Source organism: Ptychodera flava, chromosome 17, assembly GCF_041260155.1.
Source record: "Ptychodera flava strain L36383 chromosome 17, AS_Pfla_20210202, whole genome shotgun sequence".
NCBI lineage: Eukaryota > Metazoa > Hemichordata > Enteropneusta > Ptychoderidae > Ptychodera > Ptychodera flava.
This window is the reverse complement of record NC_091944.1, coordinates 18,088,524-18,109,653: the sequence shown is the minus strand read 5'-3', so window position 1 is coordinate 18,109,653 and position 21,130 is coordinate 18,088,524. Positions and strand designations below refer to the sequence as shown.

General features: G+C 38.8%; 1 protein-coding gene across 1 annotated transcript; it reads right to left on the bottom strand.

Annotated features, from left to right (window-relative positions):
- Positions 1-954: 954 nt before the first annotated feature.
- LOC139115664 (monocarboxylate transporter 3-like) lies at positions 955-9,457 on the bottom strand. The gene is made up of 5 exons (XM_070677957.1): positions 9,235-9,457; positions 6,963-7,204; positions 5,074-5,223; positions 2,953-3,738; positions 955-2,600 (listed from the first exon to the last, which is right to left on the bottom strand). The coding sequence occupies exons 1-5, from the start codon at positions 9,291-9,293 to the stop codon at positions 2,413-2,415; spliced, it is 1,425 nt and encodes a 474-aa protein (XP_070534058.1). The 5' UTR covers positions 9,294-9,457; the 3' UTR covers positions 955-2,412.
- Between the last annotated feature and the right edge of the window lie 11,673 nt (positions 9,458-21,130).

The window sequence follows — 21,130 nt, the reverse complement described above, 5'->3', positions numbered from 1 at the left end:
ATCGATTGATTCACATTTAACTTGGCACTCTCACATTAATACCATAACTAATAAAATCATCTCTAAAATCGGAATACTGTCACATATTCGTCATTTTGTCCCCAGATCTATATTAATTCTTCTCTACACACACTTATTCTTCCCCATCTTAGTTACTGCATTTAGATTTTGGGAAATACTTATTGATCTCATATTAATCAGCTTTTTCGCTTGCAAAAGAAACTGGTCCGCCTTATCACATTTTCACATTTTACAGCCCATACTAAACCACTTTCCTTCAGCTTGGCAACTTGAATATTTTCAAACTTAGCAAGTATGCTTGTTGCATGTTCATCCATGATTTAAAATCCAACCGTTACCCCCGTGATGTTCAACAATATCTCCACATCCCTTCACACTCTTATCCCACCCGATTATCTAGCAGAGGAGACTACCTTATTCCACAGCATAGCCTCACACTGGCACAAAACCAATTCAGATACTCGGCAGCTACACATTGGAACTCCCTTCCCTCATCACTCAAACAGATCACCACAAGGCATGCATTCAAAACAAAACTCAAACATTACCTTTTACATAGTGACGATTAAGATTCATATAACTTTACCAGTAATTTATTGTATTCGAGTGTTTTAAATGTTGTGTATTTTCACAGTTGCATTGTTCAACTCCAAGTTTTTCGATCACATCTGTGAATGTCTTTTCGTTTTATCACCAGCTATACGGACTGTCATCAGATCTTACTGTACGAGATAATATGTTTCCGGGGCCATGAACTTGTATTAGTTCTACCGAACTATCTTCATGGCCCTCACCACTCAACTTCAGATATTTCAGACACATTATTGTAACAAATATTTGTACATTTTGTTTATTTGCACTGAATTGTATATTTTTATAAATGTTCATTTTTTCGTCAGTGGTGAAACAAACAAATAAACAAACAAACAAACATTCGTTTACAAAAAGGATTAAACATTTAACGTTTATTGTCTTGTTTATTGACTTGCGTAGCAAAATTTGATATTCACCGGAAACGTATACTGTCGAGTAGGATAACTCGTGGTATATCACCTTTCCAGTCAGGCGAATTTTTTTTTTTTTGGCTATAATAATTATAACACGTGTTGCAACGAGCTGTTTTACCGTTGAAACTACAGCATGGTTTCGGTTAGGGAGACATTGCATTCTGCTGTGTTATCCATCCATGATTTGCTGTTTGTCTGTAGAGGTTCCGCATTAGGCTTGCACGAGCGCATAAGAGTGATGGGAGTCAGCAACGTGCTTAAATAACACACGCATCGCTCTCAAGGCGTCGACACCCAGTCATCGCGAACACACTTGATAAACACAGATGTCAGTGACTGCATAAACGTTCATTAAATACAATAATGTAATACAGAAATATAACATTAATATGTACACACAAAAGCTTATATGAGTCATCAAGTCATATTATACAGACATAGTAGCGCATGACGGATGAGAATCTGTGGCAATACCAATAATGGGAAGGTATCACGCAGCATGTTATACCAAAGCCGTATAAATGACATATTTCAAACATACATGATAAAAATGGTATTGATGGAGCTTTAAAAAGCGTCTGTTCTTTTTTTTTACTAGAAAACATTGTGATTGAAGGACAATCGGAATTAGAGATGAAGAATACAACGATCTAATGGTTATTCTGTTTAATGTTAAAATATCACCGAATTTGCCATCAGCGTGCGACGAAGGAGATTTGTCATCTCGGGTTTTATTATTTTCATGGTGAAGCTTCTTGCTCAAAGCCAGGATAATACGCTCGAGTCTCAAGCTTACCGTTCTCCAACTTTGAGTCTGTTTCCCGCGTACCTTACCCACTGTGTCATCGATGCCATTATCATTGAAATAAAATGACGTGTATGGAACAACAAGAAGGAAACAAACTGCTATATGGTTAACAAAAGCTAAAAAAACCTGCTATATGGTTTGCCGCATTAGCCTGACAAATACACGACGTTCGCAATCAGCAGTCAGTCTCGCCATCTCTCGTTTCCGCAACATTTAGATTTGCCGATTTCTGCCCTATCGGTCCAATTCATATACTTCTCAGAGGAAACTTTGCAGAGTTTGTTCTTGACATTTTTTAAAGAATTTAAAGAGAAACTTTAAAAGATTTCTGATCCTTAAAATAGACTTGTGCTGGATATGTGGTACAGCGGTGTATTATTTTGGCCCTAAGTCATGACATACGATCGATAAAAATGCATAGTTACAAGCAACGGCAATACATATTGCTTTATAGTTTCTTCGTATATTGCCTGCTTAGATTTTCTGTCAAATAACTTAGAGCAGAATACAGCGTAGCACGGCCGTTTGGACGGCGTCTTTCTCTTCAATTTCCAAAGCGACTGTATTTTCTGGTCCTCAGTGTTGGTGTGCGCTATCGTGCCCCGCAGGGGCGGCGCCATTCACTCGTCTGCTCTGCCTCCTTTGCATGGTTTTCCGCAGGAAGGTCACCAGCTTGTAGGCCATGATCACCACAACCAACATCAGCGCGGCCCCAGCCAAAAAGAATGAAGAATTGTAGTTGTCGAAACCTTCGTTCAGTAAATCTGGAAAAATTGAATTACAGAGTTTTTCGCGGATGTTATGATAACGACATTACATCAGTGTAACTTATGAAAATTCTTTTTCACAAAGTAATGAAATTTGTGAGAAACTGTGTCGAACATGGCAGACATTAACATAAGTAAGACGTTTAGAATACTCATTATGATTTACTTTGAGTTTGAAAAAATCTCTCTCTCTCTCTCCCACCCCCTCTCTGTCTGTCTGTCTGTCTGTCTGTCTGTCTGTCTCTCTCTCTCTCTCTCTCTCTCTCTCTCTCTCTCTCTCTCTCTCATATTGGGGCGAATTTGAGCTATGCAGCAGCGTACAGATGATCATAAAACTCTTCAAACTCACCTCCAATAGGCAGACCAATCAGAGCGCCTATTCCAAATACGGGTAGTCCAAATGCCAACGCACCTGTCAGTCTACTGTCACCATTTACTGTCAGAGAGTATCGTAAGAGAACGAACATCAACGGGAAATACATACCGCAGCCAAGACCGATGATGGCTGCCAGGGCGGCGTGCCCAGCGAACGACTCGGCTACGGAACTGAGCAAAGAGACTAAGGCGACTCCGAAGAGCGACAAAGAGTAGAAGAAACGCCTGTAGGTTTGCTCATCCTTGCGGACTTTCTCGAAAAGCGTCAGAATACCGTGAACTACTTGACCGATTATCATGAAAACTCCGCATACGTTCAACACTATCCTGGAATCCGTGCGACTGGTTCCGTTGTAAATGGAGAACCGGCGAAGGTGCAGCAATAGGATGTTATATCCGACTCCGATGAAGAACATAGACGTTATAATGGTTCCGAAAAGTGCCTTTTCACAGTCAGAGAAGAATTTTTCTTTCAGCCTCTTGCACCTGTCCAGAAACTTTGGCGAAGATTCGGAAGAGAACTGTTCTATGGGACGGAACAGCGCCGCCACGACGAGCAACTGGGCGTTCAGACAAGCGAGAATGATGAAAGTACTGTGTTTCCCGTACGTCTGCGCAGCATAGTCAAATAACGACGGTACGTAGAAAATACACAGGCTGGTCCCCGTGAAGGATATCGCGTTAGCAAGTGTGTAACGCGTTGGGAAGTACATGGGCAGCAAACCGATGCAAGGTGTCAAAAGTAGTCCGTATCCAATACCTGGATGAGAGAATGGATGAGAAAGAACGATTACACGGTTGAAATTTATAGGATGATCATATGGCAAGCCCGTATAGAAGGAAATGTTTGTATCGACCATTTATGCAAAACTTTGTATCAGTAATCTCATAGAAAAATCGAAGGTACGATCAATCCAGAAGATGCATGTTCGATCGATCTACCTGGTTTGGTTGCAAACTCAAAAGGAAATTTGGTCCTTTCTAAAGGAAAGGAAAACTTGATGAACAAGTGAAAAATAAGTAACGGAATAACTGGAAATGAAAACGGGTTTCTAATGTGTGACGATTCATGAACGGTTCCATGTCTGGATAGTCTAAAGTTACGGCAGACTATGCCTCGGGGACAGATTCTCGGACGCTCTAAAATGTTTACAATTCCCTGTTCTGACCTACCGCTCGGGTCGGATCATTAAGAAGCTCTTGGAGAGAATAAAGTTTCACTGGGTCAATTTTGTGAATATCGAAAATGTATTTTTCCAAAAAAAGTTTACAAATGGATGGCAGCCATTTTGAATTTTAAATATCGGTATATTTCAGGTTATTTTGTTTCCACAATAGTAAAATAGTAAAATTTGCACAGTGACCCCTAATTTGATTCTTGATTTCGAAGAAAGAGAATGGTTGGAAGTTTCGCTGAGGAAAGTTTGAGCTAAAATTTAAGTCTTTCAGTCGCATTCTGCCTTAATGATAATTGCAAAAACTTAAGGTAGCATGCGCCTCGAAAGTGAAAGACTTAAACTTTTGCTCAAATTTTCCTCAAGGAATCGTGCAACCGTTCACTAATTCAAAATCTAGAAAAAAAATCGGCGGGTTATCTTGCAAATTTTGATACTAGAGGAACAAAATAACCAAGATTTTCCGATAGTGGAAATGGCCGCCGTCCCTGTGTTAACACTATGGAGAAAACTAATATTTCGATTTTCTAAGACAGTGAGTTTTTCTTATTCAAAGGTCTTCAATGTGCCCCCACAAGTGCTAAAAATCAGAAAAGAATTGGAAAAGCCTGAGAGTCCAAATATCTGTCCCCGGGGCGCATTCTACCTTAAACCGTTGTATTATGTTGTTTTTTTTATCTGAAACAGATAAGATGTACTTTTTTCATGACTTTGTATCAAACTGCTTTCATTGTCTAGGACTATTATTTGTGCTAAAACGGTATTTTTGTAGGAACGGGAGAAAGCAAAAATATGATCGTGGTTAATGAACAGCTTAATGGTTTTGAACAGCAAAGAGGTTGGATCACTCGAAAAACTCCAAAGTACATTGAAAAAAAAACTGAACCTAACGGATTGTAATTTCATTAAAAGTGAATTACCTGTGATCAAGCCGTAGGTGGCGCACAACGCCTCTGCGCTCCTCACAAAGCCGGATATGAGCAGACCAATTGTCGACAGGAAAGCTCCGCACAATGCCGCAATTCTGGCGCCATATTTACCTCTATAGACCAGAAGACTAGCAAGTGGAGCTGAAGAAAACAAAAAACAATGGACGTACAAATCTAACAGATCAAGTTTATTTCGTTGTCGGCGTAATATGTGTAAGTTAGAAACAAAGGTCCAGGCCTAAAGTGTGCTCAGCACAGGCAACTGGAGAATACAGACCCTGAAAAAACAGGGCACTCCTGAGCCTCCGTGGTCGCATGTACAAGCAGCCAAGTCGATGACTTCTGTCAAACGGAGAAATGGCATTAACTCCTTAACGATAAAATAGGCGATGCGCTGTCACTGATCAATTATGGTGACACTGGCCGAAGGACTGATTATTTTGTAGTAGAAGAATCTTAACGAGGGTGTCCGTTCCAAATGAATAATTCCCACACTACATATATATTTGTAATAAATAGATTAATTCCATAGGAGTTGGGCATCCATATCAAACAACTGATATCATAACGTATCTCCTGCCTTTTGCTGCCAATGTCTTCCCCTCTGGACGAAAATTCATGTCAAAATTTTGTTTTTTTCCAAAACAGGTATGGCTATACTTATCCAGTTTTTCACGCAAATCCATAGCAAACTGATCATGACATGCCTTGTGTATGATCTCAGACCATAAAAACATGAACAAGACACAAAAACCACTATAATCAGTAAAAAAAATCAGTCTCCCCTTCGCTATAATATGCATCTATTTCATGCTGGATATTTGTCCTTGCTCATAGTTTGATTCATTTTATACGTGTTTGTTTGTTTGTTTGTTTGTTTGTTTGTTTACTTGAGTTTTTGCAGACTGTTAAATTTCTTTATACGAAATGGGGCTTGACCTCTCCCTAATACGTAAAGAATTTGCGTTCCAGATGTCCGCATCGACTTTCATTGGCGTTGTCGCGAGTTAGAGCTTTTGTTCCGTTCCACGAACCTATGCATATACTCTCCACGGTAACAAATGTAGCTGTTGCCGCAAAGAGGTCTGTGATTTACGACGGTGTCATTCGAGGGACCTCAGGGAAGCTACTCAAGCATGCCGTTAACCACGCAGTCTGCGTTCTTACCTTCGATATATTTGTATCCTCGTTTCCCTTGATTATTAAACAAGAACACGTTGTCAAAGCGCCGATGTATCAATAGTTTGCAACCAAGTGACTGAGCTATTAATTGTTTTATTAGTTGCAAGTATTATTAAACACGACTCACAGTACTTGAACAACAAACTATCGCCTGCCCTAAAGTAGGCCTTATAACCTTTGAACCTAATGAATGATAATTTATTGTTGAGCTATCGGCATTCTCTTCATGCGAGACTGTGTTAAGTTTCTCGATTTGTTCGGTGAAGCAGTGGGTTGCAGGGAATAATGTTTTGATAACATATACATCATGTCCGCTGTAGCTCATACGCCCTGCAAAGTTATCATTACTTCATTTGTAATTTCAACGAAAGTTTGTCTTTATTTTGTGCATGCTAATTCGTATTGAGGTTATTTGACTGCAACTGGTAAAAATCGGATCGCGTCACAAACTTTTTCTTGTAAGCTCATTTTTAAGTTATCGCTCATGAATTTGGTAACTTTGGGTACTCAACAATATCTGATGGGATATAACTTTTTTCGATTGGATGCAGCTACCAACCTATCTAGCGAATCAACATAATCCTAGAGGGCCTAGTTGCTTCAAAACAATGTCGAAGGATCCCTAAGAAAACCCAGCTTTTCCACTATGGACAGTGGTTTGGCCCCAGTCTTCCTGAGATGCACCAATCGAGTCTTACCTGTTATACCAACCATTAAAATATTGATGTATACAATCCACTTTAAGTCGATCTGATCTCTGTCGTAGTTGTAGTCTTCGTAATAGGGTTTCAATCCTTCCACTAGTGGCCACATCCCATAGTTCAGTCCAAGGCAGAACGATAACACGACAAAATTACAAACCATCATGACCCATTTCCAAAGGCCTGATCCTCTCATCTTGCAGTCATCGTCTCCGGCCACCAAGTCCATTTGTGACACGCTAAATGTATGGGCAAGAAAGTAGTGTTGTTGTTTATGGCTGTAAGTCTGTAACGATTATCTGGGATCAAAGGTCACTTCTTTACTTGGGTTGCAATGCTTTTGCATATCAAAGCAATTACATTTGTGGAGAAAGCTACCGTACCGGTGATTCCCCAAAATATTTATCTATGTTCGTAAACCTGAACAAAAGAACATTTCAAAGGCATGTCATGGTGACTGTCTAGATCTTAGAATTATAGTCACGAGGAAATGGTAAATTAAAAATGAAAATTAAAAGAAAACGTATACGGTTTGAAGGTCAATCATAAATCTTTGCTTTTTTATTTGAATGACAGAAAAAATCTGAATTTAGTGTTTCTAGGATGAATCATTTAATATCTAAACTAACGCAGTCTATGGTAACGGAACCATATTGAATATCCTAAATGTGTATTTTAATTTCTAGGGATTAGTTTTTCCAGATAGGGCTTTAAATTTCCAGGCTAAGTTTGGAAAATATGGATTGCGTTCACCGTGTTGTGTGTTGTCATTATCTAATCGTTATGAAATGTAAAGTACATCGGTAGTCTGAGAGTCTATTATAAATTTGTAATTATTGAAGTCTGACTTTGTTCTCGCATTAGGCGTGCTGAGGTGACGACAAAGGAATATTAATTTTTCAGGGGAAGTTTCAAATCGAATTAGCTCTCTGCGGTCACGCTATAAGGTTTACGTGAGTGGGTGGATGTGTGTTATCATAATTTAATTGGTCAAGGCACATCAACTCGCGTGCCACGGTAACAAAAGGAGATATACCAGCAACAAAAAAGTCATTTTCTCACTGAAATGTTTGAAAACGTGGCTGCGGTAGACAGGAAAAGTGTTTGTGAAAACTTTCACGAGTCTGGACATGTCAGATACGGATCACCAAGAACCATAAACCATTAAGGGTCTATGAAAGAACAGAGTTTTGAAATAACGAAACAGCCTAGGTATGGTGCAATAATTTTGCCGCAACACCGGAAAACTTCAAGTTCGCTTTGACGCCCAAACGATCTCAGCACAGGGTTGTTGATTTGTCGTTGCCCTGAAAATAACCCTTGCGGGATAGTCATCCGAGTGTAAACACAGTCCTTTTGCGTGCAAGGCCGAAGGATACACGTACTTTAATACCAGAGGTAAACACAAAACATTTGACATTGTTACACGAGAATTTAGCACTGGCAGGAAAATATAGGGCCTCTAATTCAAAGTAGGGTCGACCGAGGTCAAGTCAGTTCGTCATACAGTATGGCGGCACCGTTGACTAATTTTGTAGGCGTTTCGGAAGCCAACGGAGGTGTGTGGCATTACTATTCACAAGACATCCAAGCCAGGATCGAAGGACAACTCAACATCAATGCTACTTCTTGAATGACCCAAAAACTTCGACGAATATGCTCGTCCCCGAAAAAGATAGATACTGTAACAGTAACGGCAAAGAACTGAGATAGCACAGTCGGTCGTTCGGAAATCTCGTTGCTAAGACAACTCTGTTGCCATCGACTTCGGCAATCAGGGCGCGAAGGACAGGGGGGTCATATATAATTCATTGTAATTACAGAGCTGTCGTCTCGATTGGAATGAGGTCAGCAACGTAACAGTCATAGAGATCATAAACTTGTCAAGTTGAATGCTACCTAAGTGGCAATGGCTATTAAGTATAGATCAATGATAGATTGCTTCATGATCTAAAATCAAGAAAATTTATGACATCAAGGTTCCCCTTAGTGACAGCCTTACAAATATCAAACCCTTATTACATTTTCAGATTTCCTTTCTGATGTTTAAAAATAAAACAAAGATACAAGTATCTGGCGTTGATCTGATCAGATTTTAATTGTACTCGATAAAAGCAAAGTTACTCGGGGAAAAAGTGCGCCCGTGAATGAGTAGATGGTATTTTCTTAAACTGAACGTCAACAGCTCGATGCCGGAATATTCGTACCAAAGTTCCTTCAAAGATAGTGAGAGCTATTGTACAGGGCACTGAAATGAATTCCCGCTCACCTGGTCGGTCCAGTCATCGAATCCTTTGTGTTCTCTGGATCCTCGCTTTTACTCGCCATTTTTGAGGTCCCTTCGCGAGTTTGTCTCCTGATTTGATGATGAAGTACTAGTACATAAAATCCACAAACAAGAGTTGTATATGGACGTTAAGAGCACGACGGCTGCGTGTACCAAACGACACTGATGCCAGCATTGTTCATTGTTTCGAGTACGTGTGACGCATTGTTATTGTGGGTAAAGGTCACTTGAGGTCAGCCAATAATGATTGCTTTACTGCCATGTGAAACCCTGCCCCTGCATGGAATACACGTCATGGTACCTTTTTAAAATGCCCACAATATAATGACGTAATACCCCGTTTTAGTTTGCGGTCAAGTGACATGTTGCTTGTAGCTTTCCGACAGCAATTTCAAATTTTCCCGCTCTCAATTTGTGTACAAAATGGCTAAACTTTTCCTAACATGATGTATTGTCAATTGCTCCCGCAAAAAAGGGTATTCACTGACGGCGAGAATTCGTAATTGTTTTTTATCATTACGACATCAGGATTTCAGTGCTTTGGTCTACAGGTAAAATTGCGACAAAACAGTAGCGTTACTATTCCGAGTATGCAAATTGCTTAGATTAATGGCAACATATGCCATGGGGACGATAATTTAACCTCAGGGCAGAGAAATTTAAGTTGCCCCGGTACGCATGATTGGTACGCCCTCGACGACCGCCTCGGCCAGCGATTATTTTTACCAGTAACCCGGTGCAGTCTGCAGAAACAAACCCACTGGGTTGAGGCGAAAAGGAAACACAATGTATGCACGACCCCGACAGCGGACAGGCATCTAAAAAAGATATTTACGCCATTGGAACATGTTACGTTTTGAAAGAATTAGTTCTCGTAATGTTATATCGACTTACCTCTATTGTTTGTCAAGGTTGAGTGAGTCAACTCCCGCGTTTGACTCGTATGTTAACGTGATTAAGGTAGCTACATAAAAAATAGTGACAATATCACTGTCGCTCCCATATAGTTATGAAAACAAATTGACAAATGTAAGAAACATAGTTGAATGACATTTTGCCCACATTGTTTGTCTGGTTTTTTACTAAAGTGCATTGTAATTGTAAACTTCTGTGCAAAGGATATACGCCAGAGTGAATTTTCCTGATATGGAGATTTCAGTTTGAAATAAAGATGTATAATAATAATAAAAAAACAATAATAATTGATAGACTGACATACACAGATTGGAATAGAGCGATGACATGGACATGGAGAGTGACAGCTGGATGTAATGATAAAAAATACCGCAATTATACAGTGTCGCTCAAATTTGATCAGAATTGGTACATACCAGTATGGGTACCAAAGATCAACAATAAATGTTGTTTCTATCTGTTCAGTGCAGGAAAATTCTACGTTGATGTTATGACAATGATTTCTGCACAGTACAACCAGAAAAACAACAAGAAATATTTAAACCAGAAAAACAAGAATGACAAAAGTAATTAAGGTCTGAAACTTTAGGTACTGGAGGTCAACTTTAGCAACATGCATAGCAGAAAGGCAGCTAGCCCCCCTTAGTTTGACCATAGACGGTCTTCCTCCCCTCTACTGTATATGGTTTGAGCAGGTCTGTTAATATGTAACAGTTCATAAACAATGACAGGAAATGACTCAAGTCAGTGGAGTAAGCCTGTTTCAAGCCTGTTTCAGAATTTCGCTTTTTCTTACCTCATTTGCACATTTTTGACACTGATGTGTTCATTTGAACAAATTCACATTTCAACCCCTACATCTACCTGTACACCAAATACTGAGACGGTAGCTTTGGCGGTATGGGAGCCTTTGTGTGTGACGGACATACATCCGCACATACCCACAAATATACAGACATACAGACGCCACTCAGACTCATCATATAAGCTCTTTTTGGTATTTATATATAAAACCAAATATGAGCTAAAGAGTTAATTATACTGGTACCCAGAGTGAATATGTTTTAGGTACGGTGATAATTGCAGACAATCAAATGCACACAACAAAGTTTTCTTTTCATGACATTGACTGAAATACATAAGATTCAACCAATGTTACATTTACACTAGATACATGGAGATATAAATGAACACCCATTAATTACAGGGATAAGTAATCATTGTTTTTTTCCAGTACATCTGATGGGTTCACTTTTGTAACAACTTACAAAACTTACTTGCACAAGCATGATGGTATTGAGATCAACCTAACAATTTAAACTGTCGTGAACTTTTTTCAGATCATGACCTAACTTGACATCTTCAATTGAGATACACTGCACTGTTAGTAATTGTATTATTTCAGGGGTGGACCATTTGAAATTAGGGGGGGTGTCCTGGAAGATTGATGAGCTAGCGCATTATGTTATTACTCGATTTATCGTTTTTTTCAGTCTGTTCCTTTTTTTGTTAAACCTTTTCTGGCTGTTTTTTTCTTCAGTGAAATTTGATGACATCTTTATTTTCCCCAAATATTTTCTTTCCCGATTCTTGTGTACCTAAGGTGGAGCTGTATATTACCAATACAGTTATTTTCAGATGCTCACTATTTCATGGTAATGTAAAAATCAACATAAAAGACCTTTCTTTATTTTTGAGTATTTTAATGAAGAATGGAAAGGTGGGTAGGACTGTGGACATGTTGGTTGATTTGGTGTAGGTAAACTTTATATATTGATAAAATATATATAATGCACTCTAATGTATACACACATACACAACCACACACAAGTTATGAAGCAGTAATGGAATGTAATACATTTATTTAAACAATGCAATTGAATAACTGTGAATTATCAAAAGAACGTTGGCTAGAAGTTGTACGGCTTCACAAAAAACACTTGTATAAAGATAAATATATAATGGCAAAAATAACAAAAAATATAACGTAAAAATAATCTGTAAATACTAAGTACACAAAACTATTTAGTTATACACTGTAACAAATATTAAATGGAGCATCAATGAAACTTGGCTCACAGTTAGTATGGTGTGATAGGTCAGAATGAGTATACTTAAGTTATACTCCTTGGAACATGTAGATTACAATGGCACATACAGACACCACGTATACCTACTATATAAGTTCTCTGTAGTGGTGGTGGTATACCAAATGTGAGTAAATCAAAAAAGTAATATAACAAATCAAATGGAAAAAATGCAGATTAGATACTGAATATGAATTTGTTTTTCTAAAATCTGTCATATGAAAAAAATAAACAAATAAAAGCATAACATAACACTGTGATAACGGAGTTAAAAAAACAAGGAACAAAGTGTAAATAAAAGCCGCAAGCAGAGTTGGCGGAGCCAAGCATTTTGTAAAAACTAATGGGTGCCAGGGATTTGAGTGAAATTTTAGCGCAATCAATTTTTTTTGTTCTGGAATTTAAGATTTTTAAGAGATTAAATTGCTATTATTGGAAAATCCAATTTTGAAGTCATGCGTGCTGTATAAAACTTTCACACTGCCCAGACCTGTAAGTCATTGGGAGAAGCCTGTTCGGTTTTGTGAAAAGTAAATCTGGTAACTTGTTAAAATTTCAAGAATTTGGTTCACCATCTCTCATCGCTACGTTTGAGAAGTGTACATACAGTTTTTTTTAGATGTGGGCTGGCAAACAATAGAAAGAAGAATAATAAAGAAAGAAAGAAAGAAAGAATAAGATTTTCTCAAAACTAATAGGGGGCTAGCGTATGGGCTTTGATGTGTAACTATTGAAAGTACAATAATACTCACTGTGAGGATATGTATGCACTATTATATAAAATAAATGAACTTGTCTTCAAATGCATCAACAATGATTGTAATAGTGACTATTTGAATTTGAATTGGTGTCTGTGTCTTATAGAAAATATTTGGATGTTTTCATGCTTATGTAGATTCTATGCTCTTAATGGCAATGATGGTATTGGTGGTGTTAGCCTTGAAATTAATTTCTCGGCCATCACAAAATGCTGCTACTTCTTGTTGTAGTTGGGATTCGGTGTTATTGAAAGGGTCGATTTTGAGTTTTCTGAATAGGATCTTTGCTTGTTTTGGGTACATCTTGTAGGTGGTTGAGGACATGTCATTCTCCAGTGAGAGATTAAGAATTACACCTTTTCGTGATGATGGGCCTGGCCGCTGTTTGCAAAATGTGCATCTGAAATGAGAAGAGATATTACAAATATGAGCTAAAAACAGTTAGTTAAAGTGACAATTACATGTGGATGTTGGGTGGACTTAATTATCAAATATGAAGTGGGTGTGGGTAAATATTCAGAGTAATTTAACAGGAAATGTATGGTGGGATATGTTTGTTATACCAAAACAACCAAAATGCAGGTTTGATAAAGGTAAATTATGGTCACACACGTTTTATAATTCAAAGTGCAGGTTTCCTCCAGTATGAATTACAACTAAAAATGTGGCTATAAACTATTTGCTGATTGACATTTTTTCATCACTAGTACACACTTAGGGAAAATACTATACTTTGTCAGAACAAGAACAACCATCTTTTCACAAAAATTTTGGAGAATGAAACACGGTCCCTCGGGGACCGTAAATGAAACAATAAACTAAACTTGTTCACACCAAACTTGACAATGAAAGAATTTACCAACAACAGCTACGTAACCCCCCCCCCCCAAAAAAAAAAACCCACACAAATATGAGCTAAAAACGAATTTCGAACCCTCCATTACATTATTACAGACCCACAAGTCATGTACCTTTCATTGCATGAACTGATGCCACAAACTGGTGCTACAATACCCGGGTACAATACACGTACCGGTACGTGCGAGCTCGGTGGTACCGATCGACTACACACGCCTGACTTGTGCCGATATTCAACGACGCGACATCGACACATAAACACTTCGTCCTAATCATATGCACTCTATTTATATAGCGCAGTCGCGAGCATCGAAACTTGAAAACCGAAGTGGCGAAAGAGTACCTTGATTAATCGCAATAAAGGCAACAATATTTTTTATCTAGACAAAGTAGAAAAACAAGAGAAAAACATTGGTTCGTTTTAGTCGTTCGCCGACCGGTAGCTCAATGACCCGCTAAAACTACATGTACTTCCGGATTTACTGTAGCTATTCTTGCGAGAGTTTTGACGTCACACGTGTACATAAGCACATGTATAAATGCATTTTACACAGGCTAGGCAGTCTTGATCTCGCAAGAATTATAACTGGCTTTGTTGTCATCAGGACAATGCCGACCGCCCGTCGCAGCAGCGAAATTGAATCGTCGTGTTCTTAGTTGCTGGTCTCGGCCAGTATTTCTTACTCAATCGAAAATTGAAAAGTTTAGGAGGATTCAAGCTGCGAAACATCAGTTAAAAAATCTACTAAAATATAATCGAGATATTCGTGATACCAGGCTGATTGTAGAGGTAATGTTGCGCGGATGACCGCACCGTGCGTAAACACTGTAAACCTACGCAGAAAATGAAAATCACACCGGCCCTTTCAAAAGCGACTTTACTGATGAAAATCACACAGAATCAGTCAGACATCAAAATGAAAATGGTCGACATGCGGATTGGACGTAATCTCAAAATAACCTCACAACAAGTAATCCGCCCCGTCATTTCGGGACATTTACTGATGAAAATCACGCTACTTCAAAAGCGAGTTTACCGACGATAGACGTATAGTACCACAAACGCCTCCAAACTGAACCACAGGGTACAGGGGACAGTCCCCTGGGGTGGGGAGGAAGGTTTTTTTTTGTGCAACGGTTTACCTTATTTGATTTTATTAATTTTGACTATGATATTCAAATAAAGAGTTCAACTCTACACCGTCTGACTGCTTTATTATTACCGACAAGTCCTTATCTCCTCTCCAACTTGTGTATACACCTCTGTAATTGCTCCGAAAACATTGCCAACTTGCTAATCCGCTGTCGGTATCAGCGGATTACGTTACTGAGTCAACACCACAGCCGTCCCACACGCATTAAAATAAGGATTTCACCACAGGCGACCCAATAAGTTCTGAGTTTTTCACACTGTTTTCTCTATCATTTTCTCTTCTTTCTTCATGCTCTGAATGATCGGAATAAATAAAATAAATGGTTTGTATAACCTAACCTAGCCTCTGTGACTCTTTATTTATTTTACACTCCATTACAAGGGCGTATATCTCTCATACACACATGCTGTAATTAATTAGTCAACACAACTAATTATGCTAATCCGTGGACTTATCAGAGGTTGGTCAACATCGGAAAGATAGTGATGTTAATGAAAAAGGAGAAGGTATGAAGATCTTGGGAAACATGTCCCGAGGACGTCCGTAAACCTAGTGGACGCTTATATATTCATGATATGCGCAAACAAACACTGCCATTATTCAAAAATAAACGGGAAGTTAGATCGAAAGGAACGCTGGAAACGCGCATGCTTTTCGTTGCCAAGCGCCAAATTCTAACATAACTAATTATGGTCCTGCTCCATGTAACAAATGCCACCCAGAAAGTATCGACCGACCAAGCAGAAAAAGATTGCCGGAGTGGCCGTTTCATGAGTTTTTCAACAAAATTATATAGATGTATGTTTCACGTCGTCGTTTTCTGGGAGTGTATATACCAAGTATAATTTACAAACCGCGTCGTGATTCAAGGCACAATGGTGACACATTAACAGGAGCACACACTGGAGAATTTTGGCCAGCACTGTGATTTTTTAAACCAGTCACCTTCATTTCTCTGCACTCGCTATTAACTTCATGTCTACCGTAACATATCGTTATTTTCTGTCTCAAAGTACGTACCAGCAACAGGCCTTTGACGTCAAAGTCGGTTATTTTTTTCTTGTATACGGTAGCAACCAAGCTCATGACTAGAATGACTCTACGGCGTCAAAGAGTTAATCTCGCCGGTTAATTTTTTCGCATAATAAAAGAGAGTTGGTCGCTACATGGAGCTAGTTTCTAGCTCCATGGTCGCTACTAGTCTAAGGAATTCATCGATTTTCAATCGCGCCTTATACTGTTAGTGCACAAAATTCCCGAAGCGGCGCACGGGCTATGAAACTTCGTTTGTACTGTTAGGCTAGCTTTGGGTCCATAGCTGTGGTGTTTTCGGACGGGATTTCTGCCTTTTACGGCTGGTTTTGACTTTAACGTCACCACCACAGCCATGGGAACGTCCATGTTCTGCCCGACAGCACGCTTGTCGCAACTTTGTTTGTCGATATTTCGAAAATTTTCCACCCAAATTGCCAACACTCATCGACAACATGGTTATTAGGGGCTACCACTACCAGAAATCCGCTCAAAAATCACCAAACTATCGCCGTTTTCCAGCTAGACCGTTCTTTTTCTGGCGTACAAGCGATTGACGAGGCTCAGTGCAGCCCGTCACTAAAGTCATGTCAGCGGTGACCTCGCAACATCGACACACAAACTGACATCACCGATGATGTCGGCCACTACGTTAAGAAGCCTGTGAGAATTTTTACCAGCACTGTGAATTTTTTAAACCAGTCACCGTCATTTCTATTCACTCGCTATTATCTCCATGTCTGCCGGTAACATATAGTTATGGAGAAGTTTAGTTACACGTAATTACGTTCCATCATCAGCTGATCAGTGATAACCATACGTCGCGTACGTGTAGAACATACGTTCGGAACGGGAAACAACACCTCTACACATACAAAATGTGGTCATAATTACATGTAGTATTTTTTAGATATTCTTGATTATTTCCGCGAATTTAGACAAGAAACCTTGTAAACTATCATGCAAAACATCTTTGATACCATAATATTTCGTAGAGTTTGCACCAGCGTAAGAAGTACTTGCTATATGATTTCCTTACATGGACGAAATGTTGTTGTCTCATTCCACTTGTTATCTGACGCCGCCCCAAAGAGTTCTCCAAACCATATAAAAAACTGTATCAAAGAAAATCGGCTGATTTAATTCGAGGATACGAGCTAGAATATTCCTCATATAAAATTAATGTTTCTTAAAACTCAAACGAATTTCCAATGTTTGTGAGAAAAAATACAGCAAAATTATTAAGGCAGACCACCGTCCCTCCACCCACGGACGGTGGGCAGACAAAACCTTAGCAACACCACCCGATTGACGTACACGAACTTTGACCCTAGTCAAAATCAGGCTAGTCCCCGGGAAATATGTTTACAAGTTTGCCCACATATAAAGGTCAAAGGTTTCAACTTCCGACTTCCTGCTTTACGGACGTCCTCATGCCATGAACTGCAGGCAAGGCACTGGCAGGGTTTGCACTGTTCGCGACCATTTAAACGTTTGAAATTAGAGTAGCTGACTCTCCTCGGCCATCAAAATACATTGGCTGCAGTATATTGTGGATAAATGGTCATGACTGGCCGCAATTTGGTAATTTCTGGACACATTTCAGGAGAGCTTCTTACCTTCCCGTTTTAGTAACCATTCCTATCTTTCGCGATGTTGACCAACCCGTAAAATCCCTGATAAGTCCACGGATTAGCATAATTAGTTGTGTTGACTAATTAATTACAGCATGTGTGTATGAGAGATATACGCCCTTGTAATGGAGTGTAAAATAAATAAAGAGTCACAGAGGCTAGGTTAGGTTATATAAACCATTTATTTTATTTATTCCGATCATTCAGAGCATGAAGAAAGAAGAGAAAATGATAGAGAAAACAGTGTGGAAAACTCAGAACTTATTGGGTCGCCTGTGATTTCACTACGTGTGGGACGGCTGTGGTGTTGATTTAATAAGCTAATCCGCTGATACGCTCAGTCATTAACAAGTTGGCAATGTTTGCGCAGCAATTAGAGTGGTATGTGCACTGGTTGAAGAGGAGATAAGGAATTGTAGGTATTGGAAACACAGTCAGACAGTTTGGAGTCGAAAGCAAGTTGGCAATGTTTTTGGAGCAATTACAGTGGTGTATACACAAGTTGGAGAGGAGATAAGGACTTGTCGGTAATAATAAAGCAGTCAGACGGTGTAGAGTTGAACTCTTTATTTGAAATATCATAGTCAAAATTAATAAAATCAAATAAGGTAAACCGTTGCACAAAAAACACCTTCCTCCCCACCCCAGGGGACTGTCCCCTGTACCCTGTGACTGAACAGACAGACATTCAACGCTACTCGCTAGGGCTTATAATAGACGTCAGTCTGACATCAATAATCGACATGCCGTTTTGACTTAAATCAAATTCAAATTCACATCAAAATACATGCTACACAGTTCACTAGATGTAACCTCACAACAAGTAATCCGCTTTGTCATTTAGGAACATCTTGACACGGCAATGCCGTTTTGAACAATTTCACAGCCGCTAGCCGCACAAACAACAGAGATTCAGCAAGTGCCCGTATACAGGCCACAATAATCATTCACAAATTACAATCCACCACTTCTAAATGTACAAATATGATAGAACATACATCTGAAAACAGCTATTAATAGACATACAGATTAGCTTACCTCCTCAATCGTAAAGTATGCGCCAGCGGCAGGAAAAAATCCGGATTCCTCAGTCGACTTTAACACACTCGTCTCGTCGTCGTTCACTTTGTTTTAGACAATGGTGCATACGCTGGCAAATTGGCTATTACATTAATTGTTACTATTCCCTCCTTACATGTATCGTTTCACCATGCAACAATAGGGTCCTACACTATCATCGTAACAGCAATTACGCAATAGAACATAGGCTGAACTTGCATAAGCAGCAATGACGCAGTTAAAAATAAATTGATCAAAAAATTGACTTTCCAAATTTAAACTTTACCCACAAATAGTTAACAAAGAGCAATCCCACTGGCAAGAAGGTATAACAATTCTAAACCTTTTATTATTGAACATGTATTTTTGAAGAGCACAGTTGTTCAACCATAAATGAAAAAAAATCTTAAAAATACAAAAATTAAAGATATCCCTGTAAAAATTAACGTTTTTGTAAACGATTGGTGCTACCTACCTATGCACAAAATATCAACACACTCTGCCTGCTGGTTCCTGAGTTGCAGCAGCTCAATGGATTTTCACATTTTTGTACCTCATTTGCATATTTTTGATCCAAACATTTTGATTTCAACAAATTCACATCTCCAACTAGGATGCCCCTTTGTACCAAATATGAAGACGGTAGGTATTGCGGTTTCGTGTTTTTGATAAGGACGGACATACATACATACATACATACATACATACATACATACATACATACATACATACATACATACATACATACATACATACATACATACATACATACATACGTACGTACGTACATACATACATACATACATACATACATACATACATACAGACAACCATTTCCCACCTTATACGAATAGCTCCCATTTGCATATATGCTAATATGGGAGCTAAAAATAGACACTTTCAGATTTTTATTTTTTTCTCAGTTATAGAAGTCCCTAACCCCAATAAAGTATAAATTTTCAGAGAGCCCTTATATTGGGAAATCCGACTGTGCACAGTACACAGTCATTATTTGCATAATATTCACTTGAGAAGCGTTTTGCTGAACCTTCCAAGAATCGGTATTTCCTCCGATTCCTTTAGTGAACACGCTGCAAGATTTCTGGTTGAAATTTATACATTGACAAGCCTTAGCAATATCCTTCAAATCCGTGTCTGCGATTTTTTCTCCATTCAAATTATATGGCGTGACATTTACAATTCCTTGAAAAGCACATTAGTCGAGTACCTTCAATAGTGCATAACAAAAAAAGACCCAAATGCATATACACGTAAAGGGAATCCAAGACTCGGATTTGAAGGATATTACCAAGGTTGTCAATGCACAAAAGTTCAAACGGAAATCTTGCAGTGTGCTCACAAAAGGGAAGAAAAACCGATTTTTGGAAGGTTTAGCAAAACTTGTCACGTGACTGTTGTGCAAATTATGACTGTGCAGTGTGCACTGTCAGATTAACCTATATCACTGCTTTCAGAAAATATATACTTTATTGGGGTTTAGGAGTCCTTCAAGTGAGAAAAAAATAAATAAAATCTGAAAGTGTCTGTTTTGTATGTAGCAACCTTGAGGTAGAATGCATCACCTCGACAGACGTTCGGACTGAAACTTTTACAGTGCGTTTTTGACCAACCACCTTAAGGGGCTTATTGTGTAGCTGTGTAGCTGATATAGTAATTTAAGTTATTATTGCCGGCTGGCTTATTTCAAATATCGGTAAATTTAAAGCAATGTGTTTCCACATTACCAATTTTCATGGTGGGCCCCCGATTTTATTCTTGATTTTGAAAGAGAACGGTTGAAATATTCCCCGAGGCGAGGTGCGTACTACCTTCACGTAAAAAGTTAGAAATCACCGATAAACCGTGCATATCCGACTTAAGGCAGAACGCGCCTCGGAGACACAACTTTGGACTCTCAAACTTTTATAATTCTTTTCTGATGTACCACTTATGGGGGTTCATTTTAAGCTCTTGGTGTAAGAAAACTTTTCAACGAGTTAGTTTTTCGAAATGAAAATTTATTTTTTCTCAATAGAGTTAACACTGGGGTTGGGCCATTTTGAATTTTAAATATCGGTATATCTTGAGTTATTTGTTCCCTTAGAACCAACCATTTTCACGGTGATCCCCAGTTTTTCTTTTGATTTTGAAAGAGAATGGTTGAAATATAAAGAGGTTATTGTACAAGCCTCCTTAGGGACTTAGGAATAAGGTCATTTTATTGTCCGATAACAAAACAGGAAAGCTAGTATGATCATTTCAATACGTTCTCTTTTAATTTCTCTTTGATTGCGTTTCTTTTCCCTGTGTATAGGCCTACAAACTTTTACTGCAGGTACTGTGCTAGAAAGCTATTATAGCCAGACAGCTAGTGTTTAGTG